Raw genomic sequence first — 27,569 nt, forward strand, 5'->3', positions numbered from 1 at the left:
TAATTGATATGTAAATATTTGTTATACTTTGTCATTTAGGAAATAATGGCAAGAAAATGTCTGTACATGTTCAGTACAGAAAAAAACTCTGATACATTTAAGCAGCAGCTTGTGGAATCCCCCCATTCAGAGAACCCAAATACGGAGAGTCAAGTGCACTATGTATATGAAGGCATGGTGAAGAAGTGGACAGTCATCTGAATGATTAGAGAATTAGGAATCCTAAAGTAAAGGGGTGGAATATGAGCCTGAAGTATTTTAGATAAGTTAAATTGTCAAGAACATCCTATGCTTTGCTAAGGAGATTGAAATTCTTTCTGTAGACATTAGGAAAATCTCTGAAGGGTCTGAAGCTGGGATTAAGTGATAAAGTCTGTATTTATGAAGACCACAATTTTTATAAGCTTATATGAAGAATAGCTTGTAGGAGGGGTAGAAACAGTTAAGAGGCTGTTGGAGGCATCCAAGCTAGAGATGCCAAACCAAGGAGTGCTGAGGAGAATGGGGAAACAGAATGGGATATGAGAGTCACTGATGAGATAGATTCAAGGTGGCATGTCACCCAGTGGGTGCAGAGATCAGGAGGAAGGGCTCCAGGAGGGCACCTGAGTGTTCAGCTAGCTGAGTGGTAGTATCCACAACCCCCACACATGAAAGGACCCAATTGGAGGCATGAGAGGCTGAAATTTTTAAGGCATGATATGATGTCGTCATTGTTCATATTCTATTAACAAAGTCCAGTGAAAAATAATATTATATGTTGGGAATGCAAGAAGGTGGTTGAGACCCAGGTATAAATTTCAAAACTGTCAGTTTAAAGATGGCAGTCAGTTAAGGTCATAAATACCCCAAGGACAATGTAAAGAGAGTTAAGAACCGATTTCTAGGAACTTCAATGTTGGTCAGAGGAAGAGGTCCAGAAAAGTAGTCTGCAAATGGCACACATATTGTTAAAAAGAAAATGTGGCAAGAACAGAGACATTGTCATGATTAAAACTACCAATTCTATAAACAATACCTAGAACATTCTCCTAATAATAGGACATTGGCAGATTTGTAGCTATAATCAACTACTGTTCATATCTTTATCCTTCTGCTTTAAAATAAAAGAAATAAATATGATATTCAAGCAGGAAAAAAAAGAGGATATTCTACAGCATAGTCACCTGAAAATATTATCAGGAATAGAGATTGAAAATAATTGACTTGACCCCTTCTTCCATTAAAGCATTGGCTCTAAGGAAACAAATCTGTATCATTTAGATTCCTGCTAGTACCAGTCCCACAAGACTACTGCAGCCTCACAAACATTGAAGATATTTAATAATTATTTTGTGAGATAAGTGGAATCTCATGACTTTGTTGAATAAGATGGTAATAGTTTAATAACCAGTGAGTAGTTCTGGGTATGACCAACTTCTTAAGTCCATAATATTAGAAAACTGATATATTTCAGACCAGGACTAGGGAACATTCCTTTTTGAGGTTATTGATAATGAGTGGTTCTTCCCCAGAATGTCTGTTCTTGACAGATCTTCATCTTCTCATCATGATGAAGAGAAAAACATCACTCTTCTGATTGTAAAGGAGTTAATATCGATGCTAAGAATGAATGCTAAGATTACAGAAGCACAAAATGAATGAGCACCAAGAGAGGCCCAGAAGCACTGAGCAGGGAACTTGGAACCACCCACCAATGATGTGGAGCCTGTTAGAACTATTACAAGACCACAGTGAGATTGCCAGTATTTATGACTTCTCGATTATCTGGAATTAATAAAGAGTCTTGGAATATAAAAACTTATTTTTACACCTTTTGTCATAACTACTAAATGAAAAAACCTCTAACCAGTCCCATCTCCTTTCAGATCAACCCAAACTCCCTATTCATTGTTTCAGATACAATAAAATTTCATACTATCTTAAATTATTCAGCATAGCAAGAAGTAAAAGAAGAAGGAGAAAGACAAAGAGGAGGAGAGGGAAATAGAAATCACCTTGATTACAAAAGCTTGCTCTCTTCCTTTAAGGGTAAAAAGAAATGTGATTCCTCTGCTTTAGGGATCAGAGACACAGCAAACTTCAAAGTGCAAGGGGAAAAAACTAACCAGACCTCAAGTCACCTGATTTCCAGTCCATTCAACCACATTCTGCTTTCATGCCAACACCAATACTCCATTGTGTATCCAGGGAAGGAAGAATGGTAAAACAAAGAGAGAGGAAGACCAGCCAACACGATAGAGGCACAGGCCCATTGTTCAAATTCTTTTTTCTAGTTGAACATCAGTGATCAACCCAGCCCATTAAATGAAATCACCTAACAAATCCTAATTAATTAGTAAACCTCATTTATTTAAAGGTTTTATCTAAGTGTGTCTGCCCCCCCACACACACACACATGCCTACACCCTTTAATACAATGTTTTCCATCAAAAAAAGCACTGGGAAAAATTCCATCTTTGCAGGTTTATTTTAAAAACAAGTTCCATGTCAACAATCTTCATTGCTTGTGTGTGTGTGTGTGTGTGTGTGTGTGTGTATTTGTACTCTTAGCACGTTGTTTAAAAGGCAGTGATGGGGCTGCCTTTTGCCACCTTCTTTCTCCTCTTTAAATGGAAAGCACTGAACCCAGATGCCCAACCACAGAAGATATTCTTCCAGAAGCAGCATCTGGCTTCCTGGCAAGCCCTTCCTGCAAGTTGTTTGGGGAGCTTTGCTGTTGTCTCTGGATCTGTCACGTGTGTCAGATACCATGGCCTCTGGCTGGCATGTCCAGGCAGCTGCCAATTCCTTTCGGTTCACCTTTAATTCTGAGAAACCAGTTCCCTCATTTTCATTTCTTACTGGATTTATTCTGCACTGCCCCCGCCACCCTCACCCCTAGCATAAGAATTCCAGAACAAGCCCAGTTCCTCATTGCATTCTGCCTCTCAACATCCTCTCCAGGCCTCTGTCTTTTGAACCCTGGTGAAATCCTTAGCCATTTCATACTACATTAAAATAGGTTGCTTTTAATAATATTTCTTAGCCACTTCTTGTCAGAGAAGCTCCTTGTAAACTGTGAGGTTGTTCCCTGAAAAGAAAAACAAAACATTCCATCCGAGTAATTTATTCTGGTCTGTACACAAGACATGAAAGTATTCTTGACATTTGTGTATTATTTAGCTAAATCATATTGGCTCCCCACATCCTTGTCACACCATGAACAAAAGAACATCCCAGAACTGGAAAAGACAAGACAACACTGCAGTTCATCCAGGCTGTGAGGCATTTACAAATAGCACTCGCTCCAGGAAACTAAATTTTTTAAAGTAGCTTCCTCTCTTTTTTTACGTGTTAATATATATATTTTTTTAATTATGAAGGATTTTGTGGGGGTTTTATGGATAATTGTTAAGAACACAGAGTCCAATGGTAGCCCACGCAACAGGAAACAGTGACAAGGTGCTGACAAGTCCGGCAGCAGTACCCAGAATACAGAGGAGAAAGCAGAAATTAGAGCTGCAGGGTGACATCCAGGAATAGCTAACACGGGGTAGCTGCAGATTTCCATGTTGTTAGGTTTTTTCCTTCATGCAAGAAAAAGTGCAGGTTATATGAGATTTCAGATCTCAAGACTGTAATGTCTAGCCCAAGAAAAGAGTGGACTTTAGCAGCAGACAGGAGGAATTTTGAGCCATAAATAATAATTGATCTATGGCCAGTAGAAGACTTGACCCACACTTGACTTTGAAGCACTTTACAGCTGAAACCATGGGTTTATATTGAATGACAGCCTCTGGGGACAAGAAAGAAGTTCGGGCGCTATTTGGGACAGGCCACTGGGAAACATCTCCTTCAAAACTTTCCACATAGCAAAAGTACTCCAATTTAAAATTAGAATTTTTAGTTCTATTTTATCTCTGATTCAACAACATTGTTGGCTATAATTTTTCCCCCAGGTTCACTCAATAATATGTAGAAATGAAGTGAAAACTACATGCAGAACTCACAACCTTCAAACTTTGTATTGTCCTTGGTCTACAGACTCCTGTATCTCACGTCTAGTCATCTTGTCTCCTCTTTCGGGTCTGAACCACAATCTTTGTTGACTGAGCTATTTTCCTGACATTTTCCACATTCTTTTATCTGCCTTTCCTCCCAAAATCATTGCCATCTTCAAATTCTTCCTCTTGTCCTTTGCTCTGAGAACTCTCTTCATGTTCAAATCATTGTTGCTTGCATGATCTATCTACACATTTATTCACGAGGCAAATGAATATCATGTGTTTATTTTGTGATTGATGCTGAGCTGGAAATGAAGACAATTTTACCAGGGAAGCAATTAATGCCTAGAATCTTGGAAACTTTTACCATTATGATACTGACCTCCCTGTCCATATCTGAGACTGTTTCCATCCTGAAATCCTATTCTCAGTCCCAACTTTTTGGTTCTACATTCTTCCTCTTCTTGCAGGGTTTTGAAAACAAGTCTTTTACAAACCATCCCTCAGACTGAATAAACCTCTTCTTTTCTTTTCCTTTGTCCATAAGAAAAATAGGACACTGAGACAGACCATTGCAAGGATAAGCAAGACTTAGTCGCTGGCAGTAACAGAATTTTTTGCTGTACTCCATGGATTAAGAGTCAGTACACACCTTTTAATAATCTTCCCTTTTTCAGTTTTGTTCACTCATTTGTTATTTCATTCATTGATTTTCATTGTGTCCCCTAATGTTTGAGATGTGGGAAAAAAATGTTAATGTTACCTAAAATAACTTTTATCTAATGAACTTGTGTCTCTGTTTTTGGTTATCAAAACAGAATTACTTTGTTCATATCATGAGAAGACATGCAAAGTCAGAACTTACCTAATTCTCATTTTATTTCCCCATTTGGACTTGTTTTACAATCACTTTACATCTCAGGAAAATTCTCCTCTTAAACACATCTCTGATGAGAGCACACTGTGCCCTCGTGGCTTCTGCTCACGGTCTTTTTCCACTTCTCTTTCATTTCTAGCTGCCATTCCAGAGCTGTAAGTACTTCCCTGGTGCTGACCTCTGATTCTGTTCTCTCTCCCTCCTGTTGCCACATTTCCTGTTTAGGGTCAGACATCCCCCAGAGAGATAGGAGAGATAGTGAAGCATTTTACCAGTTGTTTACATATTGCAATATATTTTTCTAACTAGTGGAAAAGAAGAAACAAAATGCATGCCCTGTTCTCCCTAACCTCACCCGCTTTTCATATCACACTGAAAATAGCCAATTCCTTGACTGCCAAGCTCTTAAAGCAATTCATACGTCCCTGGCAATCAAGGCATTTACCCTTCATTTACCCTTCTTCCTATAGGTATCACATAGGAAAACCTACTTTATTCAACCCCTAATCACATTCTTTTCATTCTGTACATGGAAGCCCCCCCACCTCTCCTCTCTCTCTCTCTCTCTCTCTCTCTCTCTCATACACACACACACACACACACACACACACACACACACCACCTATAATAAACTAGGTAAGCCCAGAAGCAAGTGGGTAGAGAAACTAAAGTAACGTTCATTGTCATGTTCTAAGAATTCGTGATCCCAAAGCACTTTTATACAAGAAATGTTACATAGAAGAGATAAGCTTGTGGCTGTATTTGGGACTGAGGGAGTGGGAATGGGAAGGAGATGACCAGAGAGAGGAGTTTTGTTCATCACACATGCAGCCACCTGAAAACACCAGCTAATTAGCAGTCTGTAGCCACACAACACAGCAGTTTAGTGCAAGAAGTGAACAATACTTTACCTAATTGAAACTACAGAGCAGACTTAGGTAGGCTGCATGCAATTACACAGATTGGAAGGCAGCCAGGACACCAAGGTTAACAATCCCTTCTCTCACAAAAAGCACCACGGGAACATTAATGACCACAAGTGGTGAGGGCCGCCATCCTATATCCCACCCAAAGGGTTCACCTCTCACAGCCCAGGCTCCATCAGAAGGGCTTAATGGCATCTACTAATTGGCTAGGAAAAAACAGTGCCCTCTATTGATGCAGATGCACCTATGACTACCTTGCCATATTTAGGAAACAAGCCCTGAAGTATTATGTGGAGAAGGATTTCAATGATTGAGGACATCGAGAGAGTTCAGTGATGGTCTATGGAAACTGGGTTATTCCCTCTGCTTTTGGTGGGGCCTGTGGCCAGCACTTCTGCCCCATGAGCATCCCATAAAGAATCTCAGGACTTCTCAAAGATAAAGGTCCTTATAAGTATAATCACCTGGGACTCTGTTTTAAAAATATAGATTCTGATCCAGGATATCTGGTTTGGGCCTAAGATTCTGCATAAAGAACAAATCCCCCCACTTTGCTGGTCTGAGGACCAAACTCTCAGAAACCTGGCTATAACAGAAGAGAGATGTTCTCTCTGAACCAAGAAAATAGAGCTGGGAAAAAAGAAAGAGGACTTTAAAATGAGATTTGACATCCAGAATTTATCAAGTTTACTTGGTTAGTTCTAGGAACTAAAGGAAGCAGAAACATGAATAATCCAAAATAATAATCCAATCCCAAACCCACACCTAGGATGGCTTTTCCTATGTGGTGGGAGGGGAAATAAGGAGTTTGGTCCCTGAATATATTTCATGAATGAGACACCTACTGAAAACATTTACATTGAACAATGTGTTTCTACTCACTAGAGGGATTAGTGTTGCAGGGGGATGCCAACAGTGGTCTCATGACCACCCCCCCCCAAGAACCAAAATTATCTGGCTTTCAAGATGAATCAAGAGAAGACAAGATGGCAGAATGCAGATTTTCAAAGCTTAACCCATGGACAGTGGAAAGAGTGATAATTCCCTTCAAAGCTTTGTAAAATGAAACCAGAGTTGCTAAAAACATCAGTGAATAGGCCATTTTCAAGCTTATATTATGCAAACATGGTTATTGCTATGCACTACTGAGGCTTTTGTGATAAAGCCTGAATATACCATTAAAGACTCTTAATTGTTGGTTGGATTAATGATTATATTCCTTATCTAGTCACTTCCTAAGTGCTTTTTACATTAATATCTACATATTTTGTGACTTCTTAATGATAGAATTCACTTTAGATGTTTGAGAAGAAACACACACATACACACAAACACACTTAAAAAGTAAGATCCAATTAATCCCTGGTAGAATCTGTATGATTTCCTCCATCTAGACATGTACTACACATGCTGTAAACTAAAAGACTAGTTTAGTCTACATTTCCTCATATATACCTCATCAGTATAGCAGCAAAAAAATTGATAACTTGCCAATGATATATACATTTAGAATATCATTCAAAATACATCATTTGAAATATTCAAATATTCAACTGTCTAAAGCTTGTAAGGTAAAGTACTTCTGCCATGAGAAAAAGAAAAGCACGGATCAGCAGTATCAATGGAGTGCTTATTCTGTGCTCCATACTCCAGTAAGGAGAAGTGGAGGAAAAATGAGGAATTATACTCCATTTTTGTATGATTTACCAAAATGCATAAATGGATTCTACTGTCATGTATAACTAATTAGAACAAATAAAAATTAATTGAAAAAATAAATATAAAATAGGAAGTCTAAGGATCTCCCCTTTCCATGTTAGCAATCTAATATGGGACAAAGCACTAAGAAGAAAAACTAGAAGATAATTAACTGATGAATAATATGTGCAGCTGATGATTCAACTGGGAAGAAATGGGATAAAATTATTGGGAAGTCTCCAGTGAAAGTTGGAGTTAAAGTTAGGCTTCAAAGCTTAGGTGGTATTTGGGAAGTACAGGATGTTCCTGGGACAGCTATAGAAAGACCATGTGGGAACCAGGATGTAGAGGTGAGCTAACTGAACTGTGGCAGAAGGGGAGACTCCAATCCAGAGAGGAACCAGGAAATGTGTGGAAATGGCAAAAAGATCAGAATCTGACATCTTAGACCATAGAAATCCAAGGTTGATTATTGAGCAGTTGAAGATTACAAGTTCTGTTTTTGGTTTTTGTTTTAACTATGTCAAATAATGGTGATACATAAAATGGATTTGCAAATGGAGAAGGCTGGAACAAAGTTGAAAAGTCAGTACCTTCTATACCATTCAAGACAGAGTTGTTCCAGTGTTGGTCAGGGAGCTCAGTGGGAAGGGAGAGAACGTGAAGTATGTTAGGAATATTTGCTAGTTTTTTTTTACAAGATGCACAAAGGACTGGAAACAGTTTGAGACAATATCAGGGTTTCTGATTCATAGACTACAGAGAGGAGTGCAGCTAGTAATAATACTGGCTCATCTAAGTGCCCTTATTGAGCACCACCTATGTGTCAGGCACTGTTCTAGGAACTTGTAACACATCAGTAAACTTAACAGAAATCACCCTGCTCTCATGGAGATTACATAATATCTAAAAATCATAATATAAATAACTGAAACACATCAACATTATAAATAACAAAATACCATAGCATATTAGAAGTTGACAATTGCTAAGGAATTGGTATAATGGAGCAGAAAGATGATTGAAAGTGCCATGAGGGCAGATTGCAATAAAAATAATGTCATTGCAATAGATCTGATTAAGGTGAGATTCGTGACGAGCTCAGGTAAGGGAGGATGTTGGTGAAGAGAACACCTGGAACCAGTGTGATCCAGGCAGAGCACACATCTAGGCCTTGATGCAGGAGATCCAGCAAAGCAAAGAGACCAGGGTGGTGGGAGCCAAGGAGAGCAGACAGAGGTGGAGAGGAGCCTCATGCTGACACAGGGCTTTGAGAACATCTGGAGGACTCAGTAGTTCCTTCCAAGTTAAAAAGTAAGGGAGTGCCAGTAGCAGGGTTTTTGACCAGAAATGACATGAACTGACTTCAGATTTAAAAGAATTCTAGCATTCCTGTGCTGAGAATGCATTCTAGGAGAACAAAGGTAGACACAGGAAAACAAGTTTGAAAAGTATTTCAATTATTCAGTAATCAATCTAATCAGAAAGATTTATTTGTGAGAGGAAAGTACTTTGTGCACTTGCCTCTGATAGGTTGAGAGATTCTAAGCATAGCCGCAGCCTGGACATGAGCTTCCACAGTGATTTAGTCCTGTTGTTTCTCTTCTCAATCACTGTCTTATCATCTGTAGCATGGAAATGGAACTTTACTCATCTTTCTATAGGTGTGTTTGTGCACGCGCATGTGCTTGTGTGTGAAAACTAATGGCATAAAGAAAGTGAAAGTATAAAGGAAGTGAAAGAGTATGTAGTCTGCCCTGCAAATCTGTGTGTTCTGTATCCAAGGATTCAACCAAGCACAAACTAAAAATATTTTTTTAATTGTGTCTATGTTGAATATATACAGACTTTTCTTCTCCTGCTATTATCCCCTAAATAATACAGTGTAACAATTTACATATACATTACATTAGGTACTATAAGTAATGAGATAACCTCAAGTGTACTGAAGGATATGCATAGGTTCTATGCAAATAGTATGTCATTTTCTATAACAAACTTGAGCTTCCAGAGATTTGCTATCCCTGGAGGTCCAGAACCCTAGGATACCAAAGGATGTCTATAATGTTCTTACAGCTTAACACGATTGCAAATTCAAGCAGAATGCTGTCCAAATACTTGATCTTGCACTTAATCCAGGACAACGAGCATGCTGGATTCAGAATCAGGAAACTTGAGTTTACATCCTAGATTTATGACTCTTTAACCATGTCACCTTGGATAAGATAGCTTCTGGAAGCATTCTCCCCCTCATTTATATTTAAAGTCATTATAATACTTACATCTCAAAGACTTTTAGAAAACTCAGTGTTACATATGAATCAAAGTCCATTATTAACTGTAAAATGCGAACAACCTGAGTTGTTTTGCTATGCCTCCCTCACAAGCTCCTAGTCAGCCATAGGCAGCTCTAACTGGCATAAAGTCATAATGAATCTTTCCTCATACATAAGTTACATTAATTCCTTAAAGGAATAATTTCTTCCCCCTGCACAGTGTCTCAAGAAACTAGTAGAGATTAGAGCAACAGCGGGCACTTAACAAACCATTTTAGCAAATGGAAAAGTGAAGGTATAACATTAGGGGAGGAGATGCAGATTCAAGAATTAGCTTTTTAAAATAAATATTCAAACCATGACAGTGGATGCATTACCAAGAGAGTTCAGAATCAAAAGAAAAGAATAGAATTAAACACAACTTGGGGGACAAACACAGCAAGAATCACTCAAGAACAAAGGGCGAAAATTAGAAAGTAAACAGATAAATCAGAATCATCAGCATTATGAAAACTTGAAAAGTATCATCAAATAGTATTATTCAATAAATAACTTCCGCTCCAAAAGGATCCAAACAAATTTCAATTAGCTGCCATTTCACCAGTCAGAAATTTCTAATAACCATCCATTTATCTAATAACCACACTCTAGCACAGAGATAACTCAAGTTCCTAATGAGAGCTTCAAGATTCAAAAGTTCCTTGTGAATTATCAAAGGATGATAATTCGGTGTCCGTTGTAATTTTAATATTAATTGTGTTGTTTGATTACTGCTAATCCACATATGATAATAAGTATTTTTAACCAGAACATTTGCTTAATCACAACCTTCTATACCCCTTCTAAGTAAAAGAAGTTTCAGTGGGAGTGAGGAGAAAAACTGCACAAAAACACATTTCCCAGTCTACTCCCTAGGACATACAGACTAGCCAGTCTTGCAGTGAACCTGGCCAGTCTTCTCTACTTTCCCCCAAATGCGCTTTAGGTGCTTTTAACTGATGTTTGGGAATTCACCTGAAAACATCAACAATTTGTCAAGACAAAACTGAGCCTGTGGAGAAGACACCATGTTCCAAACAACATACTCAGTTCTTTTAATCTATTATGATTTTAATATTTATTTTCCTTGCTGTCACATTTGAGCATTATAACGTATTCCTAGAAAGATTAGCCTCTAGGCAGTAAAGAGTTAAAACCAGAAAGTTTACTCCCTGTGCCCTGTGTTCTTGTTTCCTTATCTCAACCCCTCCTTCCCTGTGGTTCCACAAAATGAATAATGCCTTAGACAGAGTTTTTGCAATGCTAATATTTGAACAGTAAAAGATACCTTAAGACCTTCATCAAGATTTTTTAAGGCCTCATTTAATGTCAGTGTCAAAGTTCTGTGAGGAATAATTAATAGAACAAAACAAGGTCTATGTGCCCATCGATTGCCAGGGAATTTATTCAGGTAACTCATTAATGCTGGAGGGGGTTCTGCATGTAAATCCCGAAGCCTCGATAGGGAAATGGGCCCCAATGATTTTTTCCCCCTATAAAAAACACAAACAATGACAAGTATAAAAGCAGATAACCTGAATATCTATACAAACAGCTATATGGCTTGTAAAAGTTTTCCATTTACATCCTGTCACCTCTTCTTTGCACATGTATAAAAGATGGGACAATTATTTCAACAAACCTACCCATATAAATCAACGCAGTATTGCTGTGGGAAGACTGGGTGTTTAAGGCATTTAATATTTCAGCATTGCCAGATTATCACCGGGATCCATTTCGCTTTGTGGTCAAGTGCATGATTAGCACTGTGACAGGATATTGGCCATTTTCATAGGAAGATCTGCAAATCCTAGTAAACAAATACCAGTTGGAAAAATTAAGAACAAGTCTGTGGACTGGAATGCACCCTACTTGTAATGGGAACAAAAAGCTGGCAATCAAATCTAAAGAAAAAGCTAAATCACAGCAGAATGACCTACTTTAAGGCATTTGCCAAAGAGGCAGTGTTTTTAGACAGCTCTTCTGAAGTAGCGTCTTTCTGTCTATGCCATCTGCAGATTTATTACTCTGCCTGAAAAAAACAACCAAAAAAAAAAAAAAAAAACCAGCTCTATTCAAATGATACTAAGAGCATGGTCTACAGGAAAGATTCCAGTATTGTGGGTACCACACCCACACCTACTGATGTGGTCCAAGGTTTTGCTTTAGAGGCACCTAATTAAGAAACCCTGACTCATTTACATGGAGACGTTTGATCTAAATTACACTCCAAACCGCACCAAATTGGGAGCATCTGTGAATGTGAAATGTTTGTTCCCTGTGACGGCTAGAACAGGGCCAGCTCTGGACGGCACATGTTCAAGTGACGAAAAATATTTCACATGTAACGTACTTCTGAGACCCACTTTTCCACTAATAATTCATAGTGAGCCTAACCAGTATCTGTATTTCCACAATTATTTCAGGCTGTGAAAAATTATGTCACTATTTTTTTTTTCCTACAGCTAGAAAGAGGTAGAAGACCACCCACTTTGTTTGTTGTCATTGATAAAAGGCCTTAAGTGTAGCCAATAGCAAAAAGGCAAAGCTGAATAGGGTAGAGGCTGGTCATTATATATACATCCCAACTTGGGATCCATAAAATGCAGAGTGGTGATCTAAAGGATAACTCCCCAGGATTTTCCCCTCTCCTTACTGCTTTAACTTCTGTCTTCTCACTTGTCTGGCTGTTTCTCAGCAAAGTTTTGCCTCCCAGCCTCACAGAGGCTGTTCTTGTATCCAGAAGAGAGAGCTCGTAAAACAGAGGACATTGACAGGATAGACGTCACATTATCTGCAATTAGAGACCACCTGTATATAGGCCATACCCTTTCCACCAGGTAACATGTCTAAGAAAAGAAAAAGAAAACATTTCTGCCATTCAGTGATATGAACAGTACTCAGCACATAATTCACATAAAAGAGAGTTGTATTTCAAGTACAATAAACAGAGTTTTATAGATACTGTCAACCCAGCACTTTGGCACCTGAAGGCCACTTTACCTTATTAGGCCATATATCACCTGTATTTTAGTAGGAGTCTAAGGAACAAGAACAAAAAATCTTTTAAAAATGATGCCAGATCCTTTTGTCTAAGGAAGATATTAATGCATTTATCTGATGTACTGTGTTTTGCAGTAGCTAGAATGAGATTTGAATATATTAATATTTTCAGCAGCAGAGCCCAGGGAGCCCAGTTAATAACTTATGCATGGATACATAGATATACTTCAGACAGAGGTAAGGTTTTCAGCTCTCATGTTGGTAATACTTAGAGAAATCGAATGAAAGGGGCTGTTTCCCCGAGTCTTTGTTGTGGGCATGCATTGTGACAGTATGGAGCCAGCGTTCTTCTGGTTGTCTACACAGCCTGGATTCAATAAACTGTTATATATGCATATTATGACAATGTGGTCAAGGAAACCAGATTTTTTATTCTACCTTCAAGTCCCTATGTAGCCTAAATCTGGTGCTTATTTTTCTTGTCCCCATTCAATATGTTAACATATTCATAATTTGATACAGGTTATGTTCATTTTATAATTAAACTTACGGACTTAGTTGAGAAAGCATTCAGACTATACAGAATAAAAAATGTTTATCTTGTTCTATATTGTACTGTAGAGCTCAATGTGAATCTGAAGTCTCAATTATCCCAGACTGGATACCATAGGGCTGCCAAAACAAAATGCCACAGGCCATGTGGCTTCGACAACAGAAATTTATTTTCTCACAGTTCTGGAGGCTGAAAATTCAAGATCAGGGTGTGGACAGAGTTGGTTCCTTCTGAGGCCTCTTTGTTGGGCTTGTTGATGTCCATCTTGTTGTTTTGTCTGCACATGGTCATTCTTCTGTTTGTGTGTCCCTGGTATCTGTGTGTTCAAATGGTCTCTTCTTTTAAGGACACAAATCAGATTGGATTAAGGTGTGCCTTAGCAGCCTCATTCTAACTCAGTGACTTTCTACTGGCTCTTATTGCCAAATACACTCACAGTCTCAGGTACTGGCAGTTAGGGCTTCAACATGTGAATTAAGGGGAACATAATTCAGCCCATATCACAAACCAGGGGTAGTTTCACTTCTAGTCTGCTGACGTGGCCCTTGCCAAATGTGTATTTATTTGAACCCCAAATTTAAAACTAAATTAATAAGTGTATAGTATTTTTCCAGTGTGTTTTTTTTGTTTTGTTTTGGTTTTTTTTTTTTTTTTTTGGTCATTTCCTCCATCATAAGAATAAGAAACATCATCATAAGAAACTTCTAAGGCTTAGGGGAACAGGCGGCAGCCTGGCTCTTCTCACACCTTCTGCGAGATTGGAAGGAAGCAATTGCATGTACAGTAAAGCGTTACCACAGTGCCTGCCTGAGCCCCACCCGCCTTCAGGGACCCAGGCTAGAGGCATAAGTGCCTTCTTCTCCATTATTGTCGCCCTCCATTAGGAACAGATAATGCAAGAGATATCACTTTCACAATAAAACACTGCACTTAAACCACACCTTTCAACTCAGCATTTCCAAATGCTTTAAAAATCATTATTATTTTTATTATTTATTTGTGGAATCCCAGCAGTCTACTCAGCACTGGCAAGTGCAGTCAAAGCTGCAGAGCTCAGGTCTCAGTTATGTGGACTTTAACCTATGCTCAAGTTTCCCCCTTGCTGTGCCAGTAAAGAATCCGAAGGTGCACATGTGCATGTGTGTACCTGGGGAAAAAACAATGGCAAAGTAAACTTGGATATGAGGCCCCTGCCCTTTACACACCTTGAGAAATTTAGAAAATTTTAGTGTTGTTCCAATAAACTAGACCCAAACCAAGAAAAAAGCAAGAATGTTCAATTGGTTTTAGTCCCTAAAATTAATTAAATAGAAATGAATCACCATAGTCAAGGCACCTATAATAACAATTTAAAAAGTATTATTAAGTAATATGGGAATAGAAGTCAATCAGACTTTGCTTATTATTCACCAGTTATTATTTCTGGGTTGAATCTGCTTGATCCTGAACTTAAGACAGTTTTCATCACATTAAAAGGTGTTAGAGAAGCTGACATTTTCTAAAAGGTGGACCTCACTTTTGTTTTCCAAGTTTGGATCATGATGGCATATTACATCCACTTCTATTGAAACAACTCTAGTACTTTCCATGTCTTTTACAGTGTGGATAAATGTGGTCTAGCCCTTCAATGCTAGAACCTGGTCCAGTGCCTATAATATAGTAGGTGCTCAACAAATGTTTGTGAAATGAACAAGTAACAGATTTTCAGAGTATTCCACAAGGCTGTCTCAAAGTGAATTTTGACACATTTTGTTCCCTCACTGAAGTTATAAGCTAAGACAGCCCACAACAAAGCAGAAATATTCCAGATGCTATTTAAAAACCTAATGAAATAATGATTTAGATAGCTTTAAATCAAAGTAACTGAACACATTTTTAGAAATATTTGTTTATGTCAAAAATTTTCTTCACTATTATTGAATTTTACCAGAGAAGATTTTCTGGAAGAAGTATAAGCTTAGGCATTTTGGTGATGATGAGAGGGAGCAAACCTAAATGTGTCCTAGAATATGGGGTGGCACCACAGAGAAATAGTGAAGATCAAAATAACTTTAGAATGATAGGAAGGCAAGAAAGTAGAGGAAGTGGAGGAATGTTAGATTATTTGGAATATTCTAATGAGAGGCTTTCAGAGAAGGTAAAGACCACCAGAGCTACTTTAAAGATAGACGTGGATTATTATTGATAACATAATTGGGAATATATTAAAGTAGAAATCCTTAAAGTAAGAGCAGACAAGGTGAGAAGGATGTTTTTTCAGTCTCCTCTGTTCAGTGCCAGCAGTTCTGAGAATTTAAAAAGGGCGCAGATGCTGTCTATAACTGTAGGTCTCTTGCATTGTGTGTTCAGAATGCATCACAAAAGGGCATTTCTTGGGCTTAAAAAAAGGTATGCAATAGTTCTTTGCCTTTCATTGTGTCGAACTGGTAGTGGGGAAAGAATATATACTGTTCTGCATTGGGCTATTTTGAGGCTTAAATATCTGGAGCCTCTCAGAGGAAGGATGCTGCAAAGCAGGAAACAAGGTGTATCTTCCAAAAGTGCGTAAACTAAGCCACTTACAAGTTGTTAGCCTCATTTTGAAACCCATCAAATAAATAAGAGCAACAGGGCTAGAAATAGAGTTCAAAAGGCAGAAGTGCCTGACTGCCCTATATTTTAAAAAAAAATCATATTGCATGACTTGGCTTACACTGCTCCTTTGTATTTTGTACTAATATTTCACACGTTCATATTCCGAAGTGCAATGTATCTTTAAAAATGTAACGGTTGGATTTAAAATCAGGAAGTAGTAAAGTGACTTCACAGAAAGACACATATGGAAGGTTTTTGTTTTGGGGGAGCTGAGGAACGGGTTGGTTTTGTTTTTAGTTCTGTGGAATTTCAGTCCAATCAACACCTAGGCCACTCCTTTCAAAAGAAGAAGAAGGAGGAGAAGAAAGCCCTTTCTTTAATGATTCAGTGTGCAGAGAATTTCTTGCAGACATCTGGGAGTTTAACTAGAGACATCCAAATGGCAAGTAGAGGTGGAGGAGCCACAGGGAGCAATAACTGACCTTTGTTCTCATTTTCAGAGGGAAATGATGTGTAGGTTTTTCCTGCCAGTAGGAAGTTGTCTAAACTTCTCATTTCAAAGATGAGCAAATTTAGGTCTTTTCTAGGTCATGAAGTCACTGTGTAGAACCTGTAACCCAAATTTACTATAGTTATGGAAAGTAAATGGAAATGAACTACTTTAGGGCACTCAAACTCCACCTGACAATCAGTTTAGAGCATTAAATACAATTAGGATTTTAGATTTTGGGTTCGCAGTAGGGGTAACTGCATTACATAGGTCTCCTTGCTATAAACCTACCAGCTTCCCTCATTGTCCTAATCATGGCACTCTAACCATTAATTCCATTCATGAACACTTCAGCGCACCAAGTGAATGAATGTTCTTGCCAACCCCAATCATGCCTCATGCATCACCATCTCTAAGAACCACGCTTTTCATTCAAAGGCCTCCCTCTTTACTCTCCCCCTATCCCAGATTCTACTTCTTCCAAGGTTCTGACTCAAGGTCCACCTCTTTTAAGATCTGCTCATCAGAGATCTGATCCTATCTGCAGAAATCTTCCTGTATTCTGAATTCATAGTGATTTGTATAAAGGTAAATTTGACACTTAAATGGACAATAATGAATGTAGCACAAACCTCATTCTTTTTCTTTTTTGATTCTTGCCAAATGCCCAAAATGAATACACAAAATTTATAGAGCACGAAATATGTGTCCCATACTTGCCTGAATATTTTTAAATACATGATCTCAATTCAACAGCCATGTAATTATTGACCTCTACTTATGGAACCAAAACCTAGCATCCAAAAAGAACACATTACTTTTTTAGATCACCCAATAAAAGGTGATGGAATCAATATTTGAAATCAGGTCTGTCTGAATCTAAAACCCTTCAGCTCAACTTTTGGGCAAAACTGCCTCCCTTGTCTGAGTAACTTGCCATAAAAATTACCAATTATTTGTGGATCAGATAGATGAACAAATGAAATATGTTAGTGCCCTTTTATCCATGGTTTTGTCTTCCAATATTTTAGCTACCCTCAATAAATGGCAACCCAAAAATATATATGGAAAATACCAGGACTAAACAATTCAAATTGCATGCCATTCTGAGTAGTAGGATGTAATCTCTCACCATTCATGCTCCATCCTGCCCAGAACATGAATCTACCTTCGTCCAGTGTATCTATAATGTGTATGCAATCTGCCTCTTAGTCACTTAGTAACTGTCCTGATCAGATTTACTGTCATGTATGGCAGTACTTGAGTAACTCTTATATCACTTAATAATGGCACCAAAGCATAATAGTAATAATGAAAAGGAGGCACAAGAGTATAAAACATGGAGAGACAGATTAATATTATGTGGCAACACTACAGAGCATATAGGAAAAAACAATATATGTCAGGTTTGGTACTACCTGAATTTCAATAATTCATTGGGGGTCATGGAATATATATCCCCATTGGAAAAGGGGGAATTGTGGTATATAAAACCTGATCCCTGACTTGTAAAAAGGAAAAATAATAAGAATTCTGAAAATTGATGCCTCTGGACAGATGTGGTCAAATAAAGAGCATAAGGAAAGCAGAAATAGTCTTAGAAATTAACAGTAAAGTCAATCAATGGACACCTACCTGGAAGTAATATGATCCACAGAGATTGAAACAAGACTTGAGTCAAAACTGGCTGACATTTAGCAAGCAGGTGAACTGGAGTACTCCACTAATACCATATTTTCCATTCACTTTGGTTTTCTTGCTCATTTTAAATGTGTTTTAATTTTTACATATTGGATATATTTTTTAAATGCAACATATTATTTATTTTATAATGTGGGAGTGTTAATCAAGTCAATACATAACAAAATAAAGTAAAATTGATGTTTAGAGTTACAGTAAGTTCAGAATCGTTTACTGAAATGGTAGACATAGGTGGTTCACAGCTTCACATAGGACTATGATTGTGAAGGTATGTAAAATGTGTGTATGGCATTTCAGGAGGAATTTAAATGATACAGGTGGTCGGTTTAAATAAGAAGAATGTAAAGGTCATTATAAGAGATATGAGATTTTCATAGACTAAAAAGTGGGAGAAAACCTCACTAAATGGTACAAATATCTGCTAGTTTAAAATGATTTTATCATGAATTATCACAGGATTTGCAAGCTGATGTTGTAAAACAGAGATAAGGGTTGCATAAGACTGAAAGACATGGTTTTCAGGAAGTTTCTTGGTAAATGAATATTAAGGAAAGAGAGGCTCCCCTCTCTGCCTTTTTCTTTTTCTTTTCCTTTTTTGGACTCTGATCTCACCAGATGGCACCTCTCCCTGTTGCCATCACCAAGCTCAACTGTTTCCAAAGGAGAGGAAGACTGGGAGCCACTGTGCTCCTCCAGTCATGTCACATGAATATCTCCACTGGGATGTGGCACGGGAGCAGTGATGCTGAGGAGATTCTTGGTTCAAGGGAACAGACTTAATTCAGAGAATGGGCAATGGACAAGAAGTGAGTTAGGAAAAGAAAGTGCTTCTGATCAAACCCTCATTGCCTCTGCTCTGGCAGAGAATCATTGTCTGAAGCAAGTTCTCAAGGATCTTGGAAGAGTCAGTCAAGCACTTTGTAAGAATGCTGAAGAGAGGTATCTGATGTGCTTTAACTGCAGGCATGTGTTGTGACCAAATAAAGCAAATCCCTGAGGAGTATTTTTCCAGATGTATACATAACATTTGTACTTTATCCGAGCCCATTTTAGAGAGTGAAGACCCTTCAGAAGTCATATAATCTGTGTGGACTGAAGGTTTGGTACTCAAGAACCCAGATTTCTATTCCCAGTTACATCAGTGAACCATGTCTTCAATTAAAGATTTCAAATCTCAGCTAGAAAAATAAAAACTTCCCCCACTTCATTTTTTTGAAAGTATGGTGGCAATTTCAGCAAACCTATTTCCCAATTCATGCGTATGAGACAAGCTACCATAAATTTTTAGTCAGAAGCTGTCTATAAATTTATCCATAGATTAGAATTCATCTCCATTTATTTATTTGCTCAGTCTATGGGATTATGAAGCTATAGAGTGTTTCCCTCTGTTAAGATTGTTGTCCCTACCTAATAAGACAGAGAGTGTATGTGTGTCTTGCAGGGGACTTGAGAGAGTATGAACAATACTTAAGGTTGAATTTCTAGAAATCTTGAAGATATTTAAATACAAACTATCATTATAATATCTATGATGTGCTTTTCAGGAAAAAATAATTTTTAGAGAATTTTTATCTATTTTTTACAGAAAATTTATTTTCAGAAATTTATTTTTATCTAGATTTATTTTTATAAAAACATAAGAATAACCTTACAAATCCAGCAAATTCAAATAATTCTCTCTCCTAAATTTAAATTTGCTTTGATATTGGACTACCTTCATTTATGTTAATATTTGAGTTTGATCTTTTCACGAAGTGTTCATTCTAACTAGTTGAGGATGTGAGGGCAGCACCCACCTCAGTTTAGATGTGCATGAACAATAAATTCCCCTTCAGACGATCATAGTCCTTTCCTCATCAGAGATAGCCAGGGGCGGCAGCAAAGGGTGAAGGAGATCCATCACGAAATGTCCAGTGTCAATGTGTTCTCTCAATTTACTTACTGACCTTCAGCTTGCAGCCATACTCCTGACCCTCATGAGAGGGAGCCTAAGGGGAAATGGCACTGAGTACCGATTCCTATGTCCTGTTGTTCTGTGGTCTCAATTAAGTGCTAATTAATTACCACTGGCATCTTTGGCATTGCTTGTCAAATTGTATTTAGGAATATCTTTTCACTGTTTAAATATCAGTGGTCCAAGATCCACAGCTAAAAAATTCCATGTGTTACTATGCCCTCTTTTTTCCCCTTTTCGACACTATTTAAAAATTTAACAAATATATCTAGGAGCACTGCAGGTAGCTTTCAGATACAACAAACAGGAATTGGTATTATCGATTTTGATTAATAGTACTTCATTAATAAACATCCTGTTATTCAGTCTCCACCTGCAGTTGCTGATGTTGCCTGGAATCAATTAACTCATATAATTTGATTTACTTTACAAAGACATTTTGGGATGTGCTGTGTTGATGATAAAGTTCCTATTTTAGCAGTTCTTGATTGCAAGTTAGATTGTACCTGAATGGATTCCTTTTTCTGTGTGGATGTGTATACATGAGCATGTATTTTGCAAGTGAGTAGGAAGAAAATATTCCTTGAAGAAGTCTTGAATTAAAAATTTCATTTTAAAACATCATGGGGGGTATTCCTCCAGAATATCCTGACTTTATCTGAAGACTCCTAAGAAATAAAGATCCTGAAATAGTATGTATCCTCTCTCTTAATCAAACCCTTTTATTTAGCAGATTAGTGAGTCTTCCTTTAAATCAAAGAACAAAATAGTGTTACCAAGCACCAAACTCAAAACACCAGCTAGGACTAAGATTTTACAGACAGATATTAGATTCAGTTTCATGTACAATTTTATTTTGCTTTGCTTTGGATGCAATTTCTTTTTCTCCCCAAAATATTTACAAGTCACAGTTCTGGATCAATTCGTTTGATCCACATTATGTAGTATATGAAAACATCTTAGACTTCTATCGTAACATTTGGTCCAAGAGAATAAAGCTCAACTCCCAATTGTTTAGACAAAAGAGAAAGTCTACTGGGTGATAGAACTAAACATTCCATGATGAGATGTTACTTTGGACATGACTAGATCCAATTGCCAAAGACTACTGCCAGGAATTTTGTCTCTTTCCATCTCTAGCCTCTGCTCACCTTGGGGTTAACTTTGTTTTGATTTTAAAATATTTCCTCCTGGCAACAAAATGGCAGAGCCAGGATTGTATCCTATCAACTTAGCATCCTCGGGGGCATGTGAACTTCTCCTTTGCTGTGGGAACAGAAAACTCCCAGGAATCATCCCCATGGCCTGGCATGGGTTGCTTGTTTACTCCTTGTTTGTTCCTGATCAGTTCTCTATGGCAGAGGAATGCATGACTCTCATTAGCGGGGCTTGGGACACAGGCCCAGCCCTGGGCTAACTTCATTCAAACAGAGAGACCAGAGTGGGGAAGATACAGTTTCCTCCAAACATGATCTTACCAAAAGGAATAATGATGGGAAGAAAAAATAAATAAACAAAAAACACTAATCCACAGTTGTAAATTATAACTACAATCTTTTTTTTTTCCCAACAAACTATTCTTATATGATCTCTGATGACAAAAATAGTTCAATCAACAGAAGTAAAGGAAGGTTAATTCACATATGGTACACTGTAAAGTGTTTAGTATTAGGAAAAGTTGCCTATTTCTCACTCCCATTTTCTAGCAAATTAATATTAAGTCTTATCAAGAAAATTGAGGTAATATTCATCTATCTCTGCATTCCTTTATTCATGTAACACTAATGTGTACCTATGGTGAGACCAGCACTGAACTAGGTACTAAAACTTTAACAGTAAATATGACAGGTCCACAAAGAACCTGTATGTGCAATAATCAGAGATAAGACTTCAGAACAAAATAGAACTGGGTCCCAATCCCAGATCTTTTACTTATTGGTTATGGTTATACACAAAGTTCTCAATCCTTCTGATCTTCAGTTTCTGTATCTAAAAATAGGTATATTATGAGAATTAAATGGGTAATATATGTAATATGCTTAGCATATAGCCATGGATATAATGCAATTTTTCAAAAATTAATAATTATTACTTTACACATCAAATGTGAAGCTGCAAGGAAATCACTTCACACAGTGCCTTTTACATAGTAAGTGCTCAGGAAATGATAACTGATGGCTACTATAACATGAACTAGATTAAAGGAATAGATCTATTTTAAAACACAAGCAATATCTATCATGATAGATTTGGAAAAGACCTTGTGAGTTCCAGCAGACCAATCACCACCCTCAGAGAAAACTCTAGCAATCTTAGATATAACCAAATTTATCTTCTCTCCAAAGAAAGTGTTCCCAAAGCAACTCTCTTCCTTCTTGCTCTCATATTTCATCAGTTTACATAATATTTAATTAAATTACATAATTACAATAATAAGTACAACTGGCATAAACTTGTTTGGGATTCTCTCCTGGGACTTTCCTCTAGTGGGAACAGATGTGCACAGTTGAGAGTCATTAACGAGCTGGGAACATTGAGTGTGTTGTGGGCAATGGTCAGTGTATTTTGCAGAGGAAACAGAGAGCTGGGTAAGTGGAAGTCAGCCAAGGGTGATGCCACCGTGTGCAAGTGGTCCTAAACATTCTCTTCCTTTACCTGAATGTTCCTGACTCTTGAAACTTTGCCTCTAGCTTGACATATTTGCTTCTATTTTATAAACATCTTTCCATAGCCAATATGCTCAAAACTCCATAAACAGAATTCTAAACATGCTTCCATATTCAGATATGTTATTTTACCATCACAACCATGTAATGAACAGAAAAGAGCAATGTTTTAACATTGGTAGAACATGGAGGAAGACTTCTTGGTGCTGCCTTAAATTCACACATCTTAGAAAGTAGGTTATATATTCATTTCTTAAAAGGAAATGATGGAAATTTGTTTCACAAATTGAAATGATACTATGAATTGGATAGAATCTAAAAGAAAATTAAAACTTGCTTGTTTAAAGACACCTGAACCTTGTGACTGACCAAATGCATGAAATGAAAGGCCATTCTCTCCATCCTTTGTAGCGATCTCATGAAGAATTTTGAAACCTATTTGTTTACGGCATTGCAGTCCTCAGAATTAGACTGCCACAAAAGTGGAAAGCATTTTTAGCATATATAGTTTAAACTTGGGGTCCTTAGGGGGATTAATGCTTCTGTGTTGTTTTAAGTAATACAGTACTCATTAGCAGCTGAAATCTGAAGTTCTTATTGGTAAGTGGTTAATTCTACTGAGAAGATTACTATATATAGTTTATTATATGCCTTAGGAACTTAAAAATTTTATGATCAGAGTAAAAAATAAACTATCATGTACAATTAGTCAAATCTAGGAGGAATGTGCTTTTCACTGGTAATCCATGAGGTCATTTTAGTTGTTAAGTGACAAAAGTATATTCCAATTCTCAATTGGATGTAAAAAGATAGGGATTATTCCCCGAAATCAGTGACCTCCCCAGCAGACATCGTCACTGAACAGGATGGCTCCCTGATCAAGGTGACCTTAGCCAGATCCTCCAGGCTTCTGTGTAAACATCATGTTGTTAGACTGATATCACTACTTTTGTGAACTACATTCTCTGTAGTCACTATAATGACAAACATTTTGGTATAAACTACAACTTAAAGATTTACAATATTTTTTGATGAGAAAGATTTATGAACAAAAGAATCATTTTTACTTTGTCTTTATTTCTTTTTTTTTTTAGCTTAGGGTCTCTTATTTCTTTTTTTTTTTTTTAGCTTAGGGTCTCACTAAGTTGCTGAGACTCTTAAAAATTTTTTTATTTGTTCTAATTAGTTATACATGGCAGTAGAATGCATATATGAATTTTGATAAATCATACAAAAATGGAGTATACTTTCTCATTTTTATGATTGTACATGTTATAGGATCACATAGGTCGTGCAGTCATATATGTACATGAGGCATTATTTCTTTCTTAACCTATGGTTTTGGTTAGTTACACAATGTAAGTCAAATGCTCTGTTTTATAAAGAACTTACATTCGATTGCAATTGCACAGACTGGAGCATCTTTTTTTGGGGAGGGATGCGTACCGAGGATTAAACTCAGAGGCACTCAACCACTAAGCCACATCCCCAGCCCTATTTTGTATTTTATTTAGAGACAGGGTCTCACTGAGTTGCTTAGCACCTAATCTTTGCTGAGTCTGGCTTTGAACTCACGATTCTCCTGTCTTAACCTCCTGAGCTGCTGGGATTACATTCGTGCACTACCACACCTGGCTGGAACATTCTCAATACTAAGTTTAAATGCCAAGAAAGACTTCATTAGTTGGGCCTGTTCTTTGGTTTAAATCTTTGCAACACTCCAAACAACTATAACAACGTATAGCCAGGTCTACTTATTAGGGGAATTAGGAATATTTTGGTGACTATTCATGGATAACTTTAAATGAAGAGCACTAGAAAGAGAGACTGGAACCAGCATAGCAAAGGAATAGTGTGTCCTATGGAGGAGCCAAGATTTTACCTGACAAACAACAGAAAGCCACTGAGGGCTTTAAGCAGAGAAGATGGACCCACATGATGAAACCAAGAGAATCCACCTGCATGCAGACTGTCTTGAAAGGTTCTGTGACCTGCGTAATACAGCTTATGTAAACTTGGAAGAACAGAAATAGACAATAGCTTGGAAGAAGATGGCAAAACTTAAATGAGAGAGTTAAGTGCCCTAGGAATCCACCTGGGGTTCAGAGCTAGATTCTGATCCTCAAGGGGAAATGAAAGGCAGAACCAAGAATTAAAACCACAAGCAGAAGGACCATTTAGAAAAACTGGCCACAGACAACTCAGTCTTGCCACATCTTGGAACTGATGAGCTGACAGGATCAATAGGCTCATTATTAAAAACTTGGGTACAACCAAGGCGGGCAAGAAATGGCACCAAGAACCTTAGGAAATATCCTTTGTCAGTTTGCATCATCATTCCCCTTGAAATTAAAACAAAATCAGTTCAACTTTCCACACTGATGAAGTTAGACAGTCATCTTTTCTCATGTTATCAGAAAGTCATTTCCGGCCTGATTTCCTGCTCTGCTGAACCTTCAACTCACCCATGTCTCACCACTGGCCATTGTTCCCTTATCTTGACTATTTCTTTGCCTTTCTTCCCAAAAACTCACTCCAGGCATAGCATTAGAATTTTCCTAAATAGTCATAGGGAATGGAAAGATTACATCACATTCCAGGCTAGTAGATAATTTAAAATGTAAATGTAAATAATAGGCATCCCTGTTATTGAAAGGCACCTCCATCATTCTCCCCACTTTGCTCCTCTGAAGAATTTTCATATGTTGTCTTTTCCATTTGGTCTCCAACTTCTCACCATACCCCTCTGCCTCAAAACTCTACTTTTATAAAGGTTTTTAGAGGTTATTTTTGCACACAACCTCAATAAGTCAATATTTTGTGTTTCATTCAGAGAATTTGGTTCTCTTTTTCAAATTGTGTTCTAAGGATTATCTTTTCACAATCATAATAGTCCATCAAAATGTTTTGCTAAGCAAGAAAGAAAAGTAGATGATTTTTCTCCTCTAAGTAGAATTTGCTGTCAGCTATTAAAATAGCATTTTCTCTAGTATACTTGAATCTATAAATTAAGCATAATTATATCTCTGATTAACTTAGGTATGAATTAATTCATCTAAAGTAATTTGCAGATAGTCTACTGGGTTATATCTATATGTTTAGACCCTTCTGGCTACCACTGTCTGGCCACATATTAAGAACAACAGACATGTCGAAATCTACCTTCTTGACTTTCAGTGACAGGTAGAGATTTAATCTTACCAACATGGCAATTCCCTTGAGCCATTATACATGCAAAATATTTCCTCAATTGAAAAATGCTACTGGAGGATTTCACTGAGAACTCCTGTAAAGAAATTCCTGAAATTGCAGTGTGGAAACTAGTAAAAGTGCATTGCAATAAGAAGCAATATTCTCACCAGGCTGTTGATACCATTTGAGAAATTTACATCTTGAAATAGTGTCAGGTGGCGGTGATAACAAGTGTAATGTCAACGGTCTGCCAGGTCTGTCAATTGATCTGGTCCCAGGTAAAGCAGGGGCAGTTTACTGTCTTATTGCAAGATAAATGTGGGCCCCCAAACTGTCAGCACAGAAGCTATTTAGTGCCTTAAAAGAAAATGAAATCCTTTGAGGAAATGATAAACATAGTATCTACTTTTCAGTGTGAGGACTGTATTTTTGTGTTTGAGTCTTGATTTAAACTGCCTGTTGCTTTTCAAATGCAGAAACCATCCTACTAATTTCTTTTCAGAATATTAAAGTTATAGAAAATTGAAACAAAAACCCCCAGGTATTTAGCAGTTGTATTCAACATATCGAATTATTATTGTGAAACTGTTTCAACATCCTGTTCCTCATCCCCTCCCACATACTTGTCCCACCCAAAGTCACTGAACCGAACAATGACAAAAACATGAAAGGACCAAAGCAACTCACCAGCATTGACCAGTAGTGGTCCCTTGGCAAACACGGTGAAAACTTCACCTTGGCAGGTGACAGACACTTGGGCCTTGGCTAGGGCATTAGTGAATGTTAATAAGGACTAATTAGATAGCTTTTGTTGAAATATTTCCAAAGAAATGAGCAAAATAAACCTGACCTAAAGAAAATATTTTAAGATCTCCCACTGAGCATGCTCAGAGAGAGCATTTTGACTTCTTTTATTTTTAAAATGCTCAACCATTTTCTTCAAAAACTTGGCTTGATCTTCCTGATTCAGTGATAACTGAAGTCATGCCAACTTTGATGTTTTTAGCTTCAGCTGTTTTAGAGCTATATGTGATCCCCCCAAAAAGGTTGGAATGATTTTTTTTTTTCCTGAGCGAAGAAGGAAGCATATGTTTTAACCCTCATGTGCCTTTTTTGAAAAGGATGAATTAACATCCGATAATATTTCATCTTTAGGCTTAAAATAAGGAGTTTAGATTGAAAGTCAAGAAGACATTTTTGAGAAATTAAAATGGAGAATTGGGCCTTAAAAATCTAAGGCTATGGATTTTATCTGTCTTACCAAATACATGCAGCCGCTTGCATGTCTGCTGCTATTGTTTTTAAAATGGCAGCAGAGACAAGGCAGCTTGGAGACTTGAGCAAGAAGGACCACACACAAATGGAATTTCAGGACATCAAAAGAACATAAAACTAATGTGCAGAAACACTGAAGCATCTTGAATACATTTTTTTTCTAACCAGATATATGACATAAAGAATGGGAAATAAAAATGAACTCAGAAGGCTTTAATCTACCTGATGATCTGGTTTTCCCTTCTAATTTGTAAAAGCAGAAAAGGAGGAATAAACAATGAAATAACTGATCCCACTGAAGAAGAGGGCATTTAGAGGAGAAAGTTATCAGGGAGGCTTCTGAGAGCCGTGTCTACATT

General features: G+C 37.4%; 1 protein-coding gene across 2 annotated transcripts in view; it reads left to right on the plus strand.

The window, feature by feature from the left end:
- The window catches only part of Arhgap15 (Rho GTPase activating protein 15), a 587,323-nt gene that overhangs the window by 534,780 nt on the left and 24,974 nt on the right, over positions 1-27,569 (plus strand). Inside the window, exon 14 of one of the 2 annotated variants that reach the window (XM_047547718.1) lies at positions 1,533-1,667. The exons of the other annotated variant lie outside the window; for it this stretch is intronic. Within the exon in view, the coding sequence (XP_047403674.1) occupies positions 1,533-1,644 (112 nt within the window). The 3' untranslated portion in view covers positions 1,645-1,667. Of the gene's footprint in view, positions 1-1,532; positions 1,668-27,569 lie in introns of those variants that run through there. 2 annotated transcript variants of the gene reach the window in all.

The sequence above is a fragment of the Sciurus carolinensis genome, chromosome 3 (assembly GCF_902686445.1).
Source record: "Sciurus carolinensis chromosome 3, mSciCar1.2, whole genome shotgun sequence".
NCBI classification, from domain to species: Eukaryota; Metazoa; Chordata; class Mammalia; order Rodentia; family Sciuridae; genus Sciurus; species Sciurus carolinensis.